At 41.7% G+C, this 14,191-nt stretch overlaps 1 protein-coding gene across 1 annotated transcript in view; it reads left to right on the top strand.

Moving 5' to 3' along the window:
* The window catches only part of EPB41L4B (erythrocyte membrane protein band 4.1 like 4B), a gene marked incomplete at its 5' end in the record, with an annotated part of 102,817 nt that overhangs the window by 46,852 nt on the left and 41,774 nt on the right, over positions 1-14,191 (top strand). Inside the window, 2 exon segments of the mRNA XM_008936117.1 lie at positions 1,052-1,177; positions 12,348-12,415. Coding sequence (XP_008934365.1) covers positions 1,052-1,177; positions 12,348-12,415 — 194 coding nt within the window.

The following is a 14,191-nucleotide window of genomic DNA, read 5'->3' as shown; positions in this document are numbered from 1 at the left end:
TCTTGCCCTCCACAGTGTTTGCCGGACAGTTTCCTCAGGCAACATAACTGCATTTGTGATTTAATCCATTTGCAGGAAGCGTCACCCAAATCTTCATGTTCCCTTTTGTCTGTGATTGTTCAAGGACCTGAGGGAAGAGTCAGTCAGATTGTAGTTACCCTCAGCCAGTGGGATGCCATGGAGGAGAGCAGAAGGGAGGATAAACGAGGTAGACGTTGAAGTTAAAGGGCTAATCACATGGTAATTTCAGTGCCTAAAAAATGACCAGTTCTGTCTTGGAAATACTTTGTCAATGGTGAACCTCAGGGATCACCTGGTTTACTGATACCTTGTACCTATTTTGGCTAAAATCTGAATTACAGCGTTACATACCTGTTCTGTCTGGGTGCCTAGAACCCCCCACTCTTCACAGCAATGAGTGAAAAATGAATGCATATTCCAGGCTGTTACTCAGTTGTAATTCAGGTCTCATTTCCAGGAAGAACAGGAAAGTGTGCAATGGCTCTTATGCCAATGCCCAATTCTTCTTTAAAATTATGTTTGATTGTCCCGGTCTTTTACATTTACAGTCCCGGTCTCACTCATACCCTCTTTGTTTATACATTAGAATTGCATTGTCTTTTTTTTTTCTTTTTCTCCTTTTCTTCATGGGAAGTTTCTTCATGCTGGCATTTCTGCCAGACGTAGTTTGCTCAAGGAAAAAAACCTTTAGGTCATGTTTGAACAGGTCTCTAAACCAGCTGTCCTGGGGCTTTTGATTTCTGATCCAGATCACTGCACAGGTAGAGTATCCATGTATCTTCACTCCACATCAGTTTTTTGCTATTATTCAGGCTTCCCTGAGGCTTCTCTTGTCTTGAAAATAGCATCAAGTCATTAAATATTTTGAATTTTTTTTTTTATAAGATGTATCTATCAGGTTATGAACATGGAAGTTTTATCCAGTAATGCTGAATTGAGTTGTTACAAGTAAAAATTTTACCTTGGACCATTTTGTAAATTTATCTTTATAATATATGTCACTGTACATTGTCTTTTATGCTAAATACAGGGTGAAGAGAAGAAAGTACCTGAAAAGGCTCTTCATGCTCCTGTGTCACCTTCATCTGTACCTGATCATATGAAGTGCAACATCCTTAAAGCTCAAGTGGAAGCTGCTTTTAGAGTAGGCACCCAGGTAATCTGTGTTTAATATTTCACTTTTCTACTTTTGGCATAGCTTACACCAATTTTTCAAAATCATGTTGTTCCTGAGGAAGCATCTTATTTTAACTCAAGTATCCATGTTGACCTAGCTTTCTCTAGCTGTTCTGCAGTTTCTTCAGGTAGATCAAAATGATTGATGCAATGGAAGTAGGAAATTTGTCCAAATTGGCATGATTAATACAGCTGAAAGAGGCTGAGAAAACAGGAGAGAAGGCCCCAGGAAATGCCCATGGTTTGATTTTGTCACTGTAGCTTTTACTTACTTTCTAGCTGAGAAACAATAACCTCTGGAGTTTTCTGAGGATACTCACCACCTTATCTGTGCTTAAGGATATTCTAAAGATAATACCTATGCTTCTGGAGGCAACCTTTAGAGGATTAACTTTAGATACCTGAATGTGATATGTTATCTGAATGTGAAATGTTAGCTAGTCTATTTTTTCTTAGTTGTTCGTGTACTTCTAAATTGTAAGCTGCTCTTTTCACTGCTTGGTCAGTGTTTACATGAGATACATCCTGTTTCTAAAAAACAAGTCTTGAAATGATGTCGCGCAACTGAAAACTGCTGCTAGATGTCATGACTGTAAAAAGTTAATTTTCCAATCAGAGATAAATCTTAAGTGAAACCTAAAATGTGATTCTTTTCAAGTGTAATTTGTGGACAAAAGATGATGTCATTGGTGCCAAAAATAAAGCCAAATATAATGCTTTAGGAGCAAAAGTAGAGGCAGAAAGATTGGTATGACTCCTATCCCAAGTTCCTGTGATATCCTTAGGCATACTTTTCTCTTTGAACACAAATCTTGTTGGTGTTTCCACTGCTTTGTTTCTTTTCACAATAACATATCAGGTCAACTTGCCCTGCAAAGGATATTGTTAACAATCAATCATCTTTGTGTATTTTTTGTTGCTTGGCAGATATTTCATCTGAGAGCTAGATTACATCTGGTCTAGCTAGACCTAAGGGAGTATCAAAATTTGGTTATTCTGACTGCCCTAGATTTCAAGAACAGAAACCATAAATCTGACAGCATGTGGGGGAAGGAGGCTGGGGTTTTCTTTTAGCTTTTGCTTAAAGCAGTTCTCTCACCTTTCTGAATTCTGTGTTGTATCAACTGTGCTACATACAGCAAGTTTCTTGTTCGATTGCCCTTGGGTTTGCCTTCTCTTCTTCCTGCGTGTCATTTCCACAAGATGCCATGGTAGATTTCTCACATTTGTATTTTTGTTTGTATTCATGTTTGACTGGACAGTTAAAGACTAGAAGCAGTGTGTGCTGCTGCGTTCAGAGTACTGCATTACTAAAGCAAGATGGGGAATGTGCTTAAGATATGCATCTCTCAATTCACCTGCCCTGTCTTACCTTCTCACATTGAGACTTTCCAAGGGAGAACATACTGGGTTGCTTTCTCACAGGTGCCACGACCATGTTGTTTAGCTGCTGCTGCTACTTTGTAAATAAGTTCTGGAGCAAACCGAGCATCCCTTTTTCCTTCTTACCTGTGGTGTTCTGCAGAAGGCTTTAGCAGTCAGATGGGATTAAGTTGGTGTCTGTAGGCTTGGCCTCAATGAGAAAAGTCTTACTATTTCAGGGAAATAGGGGAAGGCAGGAAAAGAAGACTGTTGTGGGATAGCAGGTATTATGGAAAAATAATGGCATGCGGTTCAGTTTGAAATCCCTGAAGCTTTCAGTGCTAGCAAAGTATGGCTTAAGAGTTATAGCCAGTAAATTAGGATGTCACTTTCATGTTGGAAATCCTCATTCAACTCTGTGCGTAGCGACAAAATTGCCTGTGCAACTAGAGAGGAGTTCTGCACTTGAGCTCCCCTCCTGTCAAGTATGAAAGATTACCCTTCTCACCCACATTGCGAAAATAAGTAGGCAGAGACCAGGCAATGGTCACCTATTATAGTAAGAAGCTGTGGCTGTACAAGTGCTGGGAAGAGCAGGCAAAACCTGCATGGTGAAGGAACAAGGAGAAACACGCCGTCTGTCACCTAGAAGGCAGGAGGAGGGAAGAGGGCTGCACGAGACCTACTGTACCTGCATACCGTAAGGCCACCCAGATACCTTCTTCCCCTGCCCTCGTTCATTCCCTTTCCCCTGCCCCCAAACAACTAGATGAATACCAGTAGCTAAGCCATTTCCCAGTGGCAGTTCAGTCATCTTCTGGGAAAAGCAAGCTGGGATGGCATTACCCTCCTCAGTGACACTTACAGCATCCTTTTGAGGAGCAGATAAGAAATTGTTTCTTCATGGAAGACAAACATTTAACTCCATGTATTCCTCTAGGGCTGTGATCTTGCCCCTCTTTGACCCCATCTGACATGTCCCTCTGCCCAGTAGATCTGGAGGACTAGCCATGTCATCCCAATTTTGTCTTTTGATGCCAGTTGCAAATTATATCCCTGAGAAGTCCTGCCTTCTAGCCTTATTCTTAAAACCCAAATTTCTCATCTGTTTTCTGTACTGTCATATTTCAACTTACAGGGCAGCCAGGACAAGAACTATATCTAGGTTCTGTAAGGCACAGCCTATATTCCTCAAGCTGTAAAGCAAGAAAGGCTGATTTTCCTAATGCACATCATAGATCTTCCTTTATTTCAGGGTATCACAAAAAAAAAAAAGATGAGTATTTGTTCCTCTCTAATTTGTAAAAGGAAGAAAGAACCAGACTCTATCCTATGCACACAATATTTGAAATGAAATGTTCTTTTAAAGGCCCCAAAAATCTATGGTCTAACTTGTCCTTTATGAGACTTCACGGGGCGTCTTCATTATACAGTTAAGTGCAAAAACATGAAAAAAATATTAGTGCACCATAGGATCAGTTCCAAAATTAACAAACTGTTGTTTGAAGTATTTGTAACAGCTCTCTCTCTAAGCAGTAGGAATATTTTCAATACCATATGCTACTAACATCAGGATGTGACAAGTTTATGAAAGCACTTCCTGCATGTAGTAGATGAAGAAGCTGTTCCTTGTTAATTCTGAGAATGGAGTGAATGTTTGCAAGTGGAAAATATAAACTGGGAGAGAAATTTCTTGTAGTTTTCTTTCTTCGTGGCAGCTAGATGCCAACACAAGAGAAAGCCTTGCAAGTTAATGACTAAAGCTTATGATTTCAGAAATAAAATCAGGGGAAATTATGCAATATATTTGAAAAATATATTCTGGAAGGTGATCTCTGCTCTACTTCATTTCATAATTATTCTGGAGAGCTGTTTACCACACTCCTGGGGGGCAATACACCATCCCCTGTGGCTACAGTCCTGACTTAGAGACCAAAAATTTGTAAATTTATGGTGCCGATCGCTGAGCCCTGCAGGTGGTTTAGAGTTACAGAGCAGCAGGAAACTCACACCAGTGAGTTTGTTTATCTGGTGAAGATAGAAATATTTCTGTACCATTCTGCTAGCTGGAGAATCAGAACTGCGATGTGCATGGGGGTGCTGGAAGCTGGACCCAGAGCATGCTGCCACGGGCTCCACAGGTGAGCAACGTGAGGAACCCACAGAGGACTGTGGGAGCCTGTGGTCTGCAGAGGGCATGCCAGACAGCATCTGCAGCTCTAGAGCAAAAGAGCAGCGTTTCACAACACACCTTTCAAACTGTGCCACAGCAATCTATCACCTTCTAGCTGACAGACCCCATGTCACAGTTCCCAGATAATTAAGCTCCAGGGGAGCACTAAACGCTGGGAAGCAGCTGACATCTTTTATTCTTGCCTTTTTCTTTCTTCTTTTTTTTTTTTTTTTCTTTTTTTTTTTTTTTCTGCGTTTATTCCAGACTCTTCATTTGAGAGGGAATGGTATACAGCAGTAGTGAGGAGCTGCCAGAATACAAAAGACCAGCTCTCCCTGGCGTTTCAAACCCCTTTGCAGCTTGCATGAGTCAGTGCTGATACTTGTTAGTATCACAGAGTCGCGTTTGCCAAACAGTTCACAGCCCAGCTGATGGAGGGAAGATACTAGCAGGTTTCGGTTGCTATTTATATCCGTTTTGGCTCCAGGCAAATCCTAATTATCCTGATAATTAAGCACAGGCTCCTAAGCAAATGTACAGCTATCTCAGCAAGGCTTTTTCTTTTGGCGGGCAGCATGTGTTGTGTTCTCGTAGTTTGTCTTCTACAAGTGGTGTTTATATTCTCCACCTGTTACCCAGGTTTTCCTAAATCCTTGAGTTGATGTGAGTTTAGCAGGTCAGCACAGGGAAGGAACTGAGATCCTGTTTCTACAGCAGCTGATCTGTGCATTACTCACATCTCCCTCTGCAGATAAAGGAAGGCCAGGCTCATTTTTAAGACATATTTTTGCAGCGCAGTTTATGGTAGATAAACAAAGGTGACATTACTACCCAGCCGTTCTTCAGTGAACACTATGGGTGGTTTGTTCAGAGAAAAGGTGGTGGGAAAAGGTAGTTTGGAGATATGGAGTTCTTTACAGAGAGCATAGAAAATCCCATTCGCTTCTGCCTTATCAGCCCCAAGGGAAACTCTTGGCTGGCAAGAGGTATCTTTTATTAGCTATAAGCCAGGTTTGGGTTCTTGAGCAATTGATTCCCCTCCCTTGATTCTCTGTAAACAAAGGGACATTTACACTGAACAAAGGGATGTTCAGTCCTCTAGCCCTTTTCACACACTGGCTTTCTTCACAAGCTTATATACATGTAAATTTTTAGGCCAGGTCGATAGCCATCTTTCTTTTTCCTCCCTGCCCTAGAAATGAGTACAGATGGAGAATCATATCGGTTTGCTTTACGAATTGCAAATATGTGAGTAAAAGGGTAGGTTGCTTGTGCTGTCTAGAGCTGCCCCGAGGAAAGGACTGAACTGTGGTCCAGGAAATGTCTGAGGACATGCTCAGTTAGGGGTGTCATCCTGCAGCCTGTGCCCCCTAGATAGATGCAAGCCATGGCTGCAAATGTAAATGAGACTGGGATCTATGTATTATTTATGGTAGAAAGGTGCATAAATGAGGTGACTCACAGTGCTAGTCTGCCTTAGCTACATTTTTGATGAGTCTTTGTCTTTTTTCATTGCACTGTCTCCTTTAAGGAAAGATTCAAGTGTAAGGACTTGTCAATTTGAAAAGTCCAGGTGCTTTTGCCATGTATTTCTAGAAAAAAAAAACTGCTGTCTTTATGTGAGCTTGGTCTTTGGAGCTTATTCACTTAAGGGAATCTGGATTCAAACCCTAATCAGGTCATGAATGATAATAGAGTAGGTGAGGGGAAGACACTTGAGGATTTACAATCTTATGCGATCTTTCTTATAATAGGACTTAAACAAATCCTTTTGGATCCCCAGAGGAGTTCTTAGCTTTCACTAGATATTGACTTAAGTACCTTGAAAGGATCATCTTTTCCAACATTTCAACCTCCTTCCATCATGAATCAGATGCTGTTTGCTTCGCCCTCTTTCTTTCCTCTCTCCCTCCAACCGTCTTTATTCACAGCACAGAGCCACTGCACAGTTTGACATTCGTCACACGGAGATCAGAACTGGAGAGTAACAGGTCGCAGCTGAGGTGTTCAGGCTGTGGGGGAAGCTTGCACAGCTCCTTATGTACACGATGCCTTCCTTCTAAAGCTGTTGCTGTTAGTCACCCGCTTGGATGAGCAATAAACTCACTGGCAAATTTCAGGCTAGGTAAAAAGAAGCAACTGTGCTGGGACTTTTGACTGGAACAGCAGTGAGCACAACATCATGTCAGTTATAATTGCTTATAACAATGGAATTTAAAAATGGCTCAGCTTCAAGTACTCTGTGTTCAGTCGCTATGGGGAAACAGGTTTGCTCAACTTTAAAAACGAGGCTAGAGGAAATTAAGGGTGTCAGAGGTATAAAAATACAAGATTTTGAATGCATGTGGGCCAAGATGATCGATACATGATACACGGCAGCTCGTTAGAAATGTTCCTGCAATGATACCTCAAAGTCAGGGAGGGAGCTTAGGAAATGATGCGGCAGCCTTGCTGGGGTGCAGAAGGGAAGGGAGGCTTTAGATAAACAGAATGTGGCAAAAGGTAATTTTTAATTTATCCCCTGGGATACTAGAGGCAAACATGGCAGAAGTGTCACAAGACTGTGGCAGCGCATTGCGGCTCTGTCAGCTCTGTCTCCTAGCTGGTGTGTCTGCAACTGCTGGTACATGATGAGACAAGTACTGTTAATTGCAGTGATGTGTAGGAGCCTTGCCATAGCCCAGGAGACACATGGTGCCAGGCCCTTCTCAGAGGGAGAAAAACAGTTGTCTGTTCCCAAGAGACCTAACCGTGATGCTTTTCTGCCCGAGAGGCTAGGTTTGACATAGTAAATCACCAAGGTAGGTTTACCTTGGCAGGATGTTCTTCCTGATGATGTGTTGCTTAGCCTGTACTAGCTAAAGTGGTCAGCCAGCCGTCAGCGTCGCTGACAAATGATAAAAATGTTGATGAAGTGCTGAAAAATCTGACATTCCAGTCCTCCTTAGCATCATTACAGAGCCAGAGAGCCAAGGTAGAGAAGTATTTCCAGGCCACTGCAGTGAGAGCAGAAGCCACTGCTTCTTACCGTCGCTTCCTTACCTTTGAAGATCTCCAAGCATGTGAAAGCTATGTTGCTCCTCCTTCCCTTCTGCAACTGGAACTTTGTGAAATTGATAAATAAGAGACATAATCTGTTTCATATGAGCCTTCCAGACCCTTGTCTTTCTCAGCTGAGAACCTGACACACCCCACCCCTCCTTGGCTGTAGTGACCAGATTCTTCAGGCAGTCTTTTTTGCTTATTCAAGATTATTTCTATTATGGATCAGATGGGGTGAGAGCCACAGTGATGCCTCCTGTGATGAAGTAGAGGCACAGAGGGATCTGTCTCCCGAGGGTGCTTGCCTGAGGTTTGAGAACACAGCCTGCCTTGTGCAGTAGGTCACCAGCCCACAGTTCCAGCCAGAATTAGTCGTCTGTGCAGAAGCACAGAGGGCTGTAGCCAAAGTGGTGTCTTTCCTTTGTTGTCCTACTTGGTACATATCCAGTACAACCAATTCCCATTTTGAAGTCCTTTCCCCCATCATGCTGGACCTAACTCTTCCTTCGGAAGAAAACAGAAGGAGCTGCTGCTCACTAAGCAAATCCAGCCACCAGGGCTTATGAATTCATATGTGAAGTCGCTCCCACTAGCCAGGAGGTGTTCTCACCCTTGCTGGAAGCTCAGCAGCATCTGATGTAGCATCCCTGCAGCACCCACCTCCTCTCTAAGGCTCCAAACGACCTGGATTCTGGGACATCAGCAGGGGTTGTGGTGCTCAGGACTCAACTGTAAAGCAGCCTAAAAACTGTCAGGCTCAGCCTGGCAGTTCATAGGTAGATCACTTCAGCAGCCGTGGGCTGGTATTACATATGTGTTTTTATCCTCTTTTCATCTTTTTGATGAAACTAGTATTTCTTAGCAATCAGCTATGAAGAGAGCCTGTACAATGGCATTTCTGTCCAGGTGTGTTTCTAGTCTCTAGGATGATAAAGTAATACTTTACCTTTGTTTCTAACACCATCCAGAAACTTAATGGTATAGGAAATTGGAACATTAATAATTTTTCTTTTGCCCTGGGTCCAGTGCAGATAAGAAAAGCGAATGGCATTGTGTAGATGGATTATATGGAACGACCTTTAATTTTATTTGGTTTGCAGTCTGGTAGCCAGAAGTGCCAGCTTGTTTCTCTTTGGGTAATTATTAGATGAATTTGCTTCTGTATAAATGGAGTTCCCAGGTCTGCTATGCCCTGAAACCTTTTCCTCTCAGAGCAGCAGCCTCTGGGTGACGGAAAAATCTGCCTTAGTTAAGGAGATCTGAGCAGCTCCATGCTTCTGCCTCTGTCCTTACGCAGCTCAGTGCTGGGCGTTCTGGGGTGATAGAGCCTCTGCTTGGCTCTCCATATATTTTCCCCACCTTTTGCTCATCTTAATGAAACACTCTTGTTCCATTGATGGAGGGCATCCGGCAGTGAAAACCCGAATCCTGGCCCTAGCACACGGCCTTGTTTTCAAACGAGGGCAGACCACGTGGGAATCGTAGTGTGAGAGCGGTGTGCCAGCGTAACCCTCATTTCACTGTCACGTCTTTTCAGTAATGCTGAGGAAGTCCTTGTGTGGTTAATGAGTGTGATATGCAGAATTCGGAGAAAAATAAAAGAAGCATGCTGTCACCTCATGACTTACTGACCTCTTTCTGAAAACCAACCAGCCAAAAGACAGCAAGCCAACAAGTAAAGCAACGGCAGTACAGCTCCTGATGGCTGAAGCCCTTTGCAGAATGTTTGCAGAAATATTTGCAGGTATAACCTTTTCCTATGTCTGTTCATAGGCATGGAGGAGAGTCTCAGGGCAAGCAGAATTAACCCATCCTTATCAATATCTCCCTGCCAATGCACACCCGTGGCACCCGGCGTGCACAGCTCATCACCTGAGCCTGTCAGGCCCCTCCATTTCTTTACATGCTCCCTCTCCCACTCCAGTGCAGGGTGGGATTACTCACTTACTGACCTGCAGTACTTACATGTGGGTACAGGAGTCTTTTCTGTGCTCTAAAGCATGAGTAATGATGGAGAAAATGAATACCAAGAGAAGTTCCTCAGGATGCCAATCGTGCCATGTAGGAATACCCCCCTTCCTGAGATGCAGGCTTAGCCTTCTAGTGCGGAGACAGCAAGACAGCGGTAATGTAGTCACAGAGCTGAGGAGAAACCAAGGGTCAGTTATTAGGGATTAATACAGTGAAGCCCTCTCAACTGGCTAATGAGGTCTGTGGCTTATAGTGTTAAAGTAGGTGGTATTTTAATTATTTAATTCCTGGTCACAGTCCCTGCACTGCATCCTTGATCTCTGTATTCTCTTTTTGATTGTTATGCCTCTCAAAATGCAGCTCAATTAATTTGGTGAAAATTGAAATAAAGTAAGATTTATGGTTTTAAAAACTAGCCAATTTGACACATAATAAGCAACTAGCTTGTCAGACTTAACAATAAAATGTTGTTAAGACATCAGCATGGAAGAAAAGACTGTGTATTAAGTTTCTGACAGCTGTATTCATGTTTGCAGCTTTCGGAAACCAAACAGCTTTATAAAAAGCATTACAATTTCTGTAGAACAAAGAAATATTACTTCAGTGCTTATCTGTGCCAGCAAAGAATAATTTTCAATGCTTTCTCTCAGTTCCTTAAAATCCATTTTCTTTCCTTTCAAGAAAACACTAGATTTTGAATAAACATTATGCTAGACAGAGCTACTAGAAGACCAGTAAAAATAACATTTTTTAGAGCTGAGCTAAATTTCTTAAAGTTATGAACTTATTGTACTCCCTACCCTGCAATTAATCACAGTGTGACTCTAATTCATCAAAAACCTTAGCTGCAAAATATTTGGTGGCTGAGTTACAATGGTGGTGATGGTGTGATTATGTCCCACTTTGATTTGATTTGCCCAGGACTGAGGAAACCTCTGGCTGAGGGAGATTAAACCCCAATATGTCAGAGCACTATGTTGAGGTCTAGCTTCTTTGGCATCTACTGCTGATCCTGTTCTCCTCTGAGTAAACTAGCTGTAAACTAGCTTCCTCAGTGTAAACTAGCCCCGTTAGGAGAAGGAGAAACCTGCTAATGAGGTTCAGAAGTTCCCCTCTCTGCTGATGGTGGTTTTGGTATCAATATATAAGGTGGAACAGCTCTAACAGAAAGGGTCACACAAAGGCACTTACTTCAAAATGCTCCCTAACCCATCACCTCTGGTACTTGCTTGGGCTGGAGTAGGCCCGGGACAGAGCAGATTTTCTGCCAGGCTCTCGGTGGTTCCAGTTTAATTGCCCATACAGTTAGTTTTGTGTACAAGCTGGAATGGTCTGTTCCCACCATGGCTGATGCTCTGGTAAATAATGACCTGGGAAGTGGCAATGAGGGGTTTGTTCTTTCTGTCACAAGGGGGAAATGAAGCTAAAACTGTCACAATTTGGGCAATTTCCACAAGCACGGAGCATCCCTACTGATATTTGCCATTCATTGCTAAGGTATAGAAGAATCTCAGCTTTGATTTTGTTTATTTTTCTTATGAATACCCTCAAATGGAATATATCCGTTTGTGTTGAATGGAAGTTCTCACATCAAATGTACAATATTTTTACATGCCTGTGAAATCCTTTGATTTGTGTTTGATGGATTTGAAGGAACCTGTCTCATCCTTTTTGAAGAGGACGAGACTGGCACATTTAATTCCATTTGATCTGGGCCCATGGTTTCAAGTTATTATGGTTCAGATATTGAACACTGAAAAATCACTCCACTGTAGGACTACATCAGTTCCCTTCTATCCATTTAGCAGAATGGAAGTGTCAGAACCTGACAGGTCCATTAGTGATTTGGAGACACTTGTGTGTTTAGCCAGTATTTTCCGTAGAGGGGTGCAGTGTTGCGCTGACACTGGCATTTACACATGGATCGTGGAACCCTGCATCTCAGCTGAAGAGAATAATCTACCAACACCTGCCTGAATTGGGTATTTTGTGGGTAATCTTCATGTAACCAATTTACATGTAAGTAATTTTGCAGTACTAGTATTTTCAACTCTATAGACAAATGGTGTGTGAAAGACAGGACTTTGTAATTTAGCAGAGATCACTAGGAGGTAAGGTGTGCTGTGTGTGCATTGCATGCACAGTGTGATTTTGTGTAGAGGATCCCATTTTCCAATTAATTATTTACAGACTGAACAAAAAGTTGGCATCATTATTTTGATTAGACTGCATAGATATTTGTTCTACTGCAATTAAAAGAACAAATCAACTACAATATGTCTGCCTGGGTTGATTCTTATTATTTCTGCTCAAATGCTTTCTGGAGGAACCATAAATATCAGTGTTCCTTTCCTTCTCCTCCTTTATCCTTACACAGTCTCTTCCTAACACTATTGCTCTGCACATTGTACATTGTAGTGGAGCACAGTGAATCTCAGCTTTTGGTGATAAAAAAGGTTTCTGTGCTTTTTAAATCTGGGCAGAGTAGGCATTTAGGCTATTGCAGTTTTCTGGGGTGCTTACAGGAATAGTTTTTTAATGAACAGTTTTATGACCTAAGTGTATGGATGTTGTGCTAAACTTTGGCTCCTTCTTTTAACAGGCTGTGAAAGAAGAGACCCCTTTTGTAAATCCCAGTAAGACCTCCAGCCTGCAGGACCCTAATGTAAGGTCTGTTACTTCTTGTCCGTAGGGAAATTATCAAATAAATGCATGAAATAGTGAGACATTTTCCAAACATTATCTCAGACATAAGTTACAGGTCAGTTTGCTCATCTCAAAGTCACTGTGTAAAGTTCACCAAGCAATGGCCTGAGGAGAATCTGTCTGCCAAAAGGGTGCTTATTTTATATACATATACCAGATGTAGTTGAAGAATAAACAAAAAAAATCTGACTTCAAAAATCAGATTGAGTATATATACTTACACAACTGATAAAACCTTAAGGTAAAAAGTTAGTTCTAGTGACAAACTTAGAAAACTTTATATAAAAACAAGTCAGTTTGCATAACTTTTGTATCAGAAATGTGTTAGGCGTCCAACCTAGAGAATGTTTGTGTCTGCGTTTTCCTGGTTTATGCAAGTTTTTTGTTTGTTTGTTCGTTGTTGTTGTTGTTGTTTTAGAAGAAAAGGCATTTGGTGTACAGCCTTCAGAAAAATGGCTCTTTTGCAGGCAGTGGTGACTACTCTGGATTGTAATTCTGTTGATAGTGGATAGTAGTCTTCCTTTTTGGTGGTGACCATTTTGAAGAGGCATATTAATTGTAAACCTTCTTTGAATGGCGTAGTGTGCTCTCTGCCAGCAGGTGATTAGAGAGGAGGATACAGCATGGGTATTTGGAATTTGCCTGGATATGTACAGTAGTGCCACTGCTTTGGATACCTTTAGCGCCCAAGTCTGAGAAGAGAGTTTCATGAAAAAAGAAAAATCATGGATTTAAAGCATGGCAACCATACTGGCTGTTTGTCAGCTAAATATGGTAGTGTATATGCAATATATATATTTATGTGTATGTAATATGTGTATTAGAGCACTGGTCATCTTATGATTTTATTTTACAACTCTCTGGTAGTGACTCTTGCAACTGAAAGCAGACATTTCAGCATCTTACAGAAATGTCTGGATGAGGGGGGTAATGAATTGTGTAACAAATTAAATAATTTTGAACTCAAAGAGTTATAGTTGGGAAAATTTGTCAACTCTTATTTCAATTGTGTATCTTTCCTGTAAGGTGATAAGTCAGCAGTAGTCTTCAAAAAACATTTAATTCAAAAATTCCTTTCTGAATTGGACTAGCAGAGCTGCTGTATTTGCTTAATGAAAGCAGCTACCTGGAGAAGACCAATGAGGATGATGGTGGGTGCTGAGGCAGGAGAAGAAGTGAGAGGCGACGCTATTGCTGTGTGTGGCAGTCCCTGGTTTGCCTGCAGTAGAGCTGTGATCCCCAGTTCCTCACGTCTCTGACCTCAGAACACCCTGCAGAGTCATAACTTCTAGGCTGGCAGGCTGTGATTTTCCCATTTGTTTGACCAAGGGGCTGCAAAGTCTACTTGATATTTAGAATCACCCACTTGTCTCTCGCTCCAGAAAGCGCCATTGCCCTTTTAGACTTCTACAAAATTTTCTTAGGACCACTGAGAAAATTCATCACTTATGTTACCAGTGACCTATTTCTTTGTTTAATAGAAATGGGTTTTGTGTGTTGTCTTTGCCACAACACCCTTTGATGGGTTGCATTTGCTTCCAGAACAGTTTAGGAAGACCTGGTTTGTCCTTTTTTAGGAAGCCCTGTGTGATTTGCTGTGTGGCTAAAGACTTATTTTCCTTACTTTTGCTGAACTCCTACATAGCGTCTGCAGAAAAGCTTTTCTTTTTTACATTTTAGAATAGATTCTCTACAGCTTCATCATGCTGAGCTGAGAGTTGTGTGCTTTGTGAGATGAAG

This window comes from Merops nubicus, unplaced genomic scaffold (assembly GCF_000691845.1).
Source record: "Merops nubicus isolate BGI_N331 unplaced genomic scaffold, ASM69184v1 scaffold9982, whole genome shotgun sequence".
Lineage (NCBI taxonomy): Eukaryota > Metazoa > Chordata > Aves > Coraciiformes > Meropidae > Merops > Merops nubicus.
This window is presented reverse-complemented; position numbering and strand designations above follow the sequence as displayed.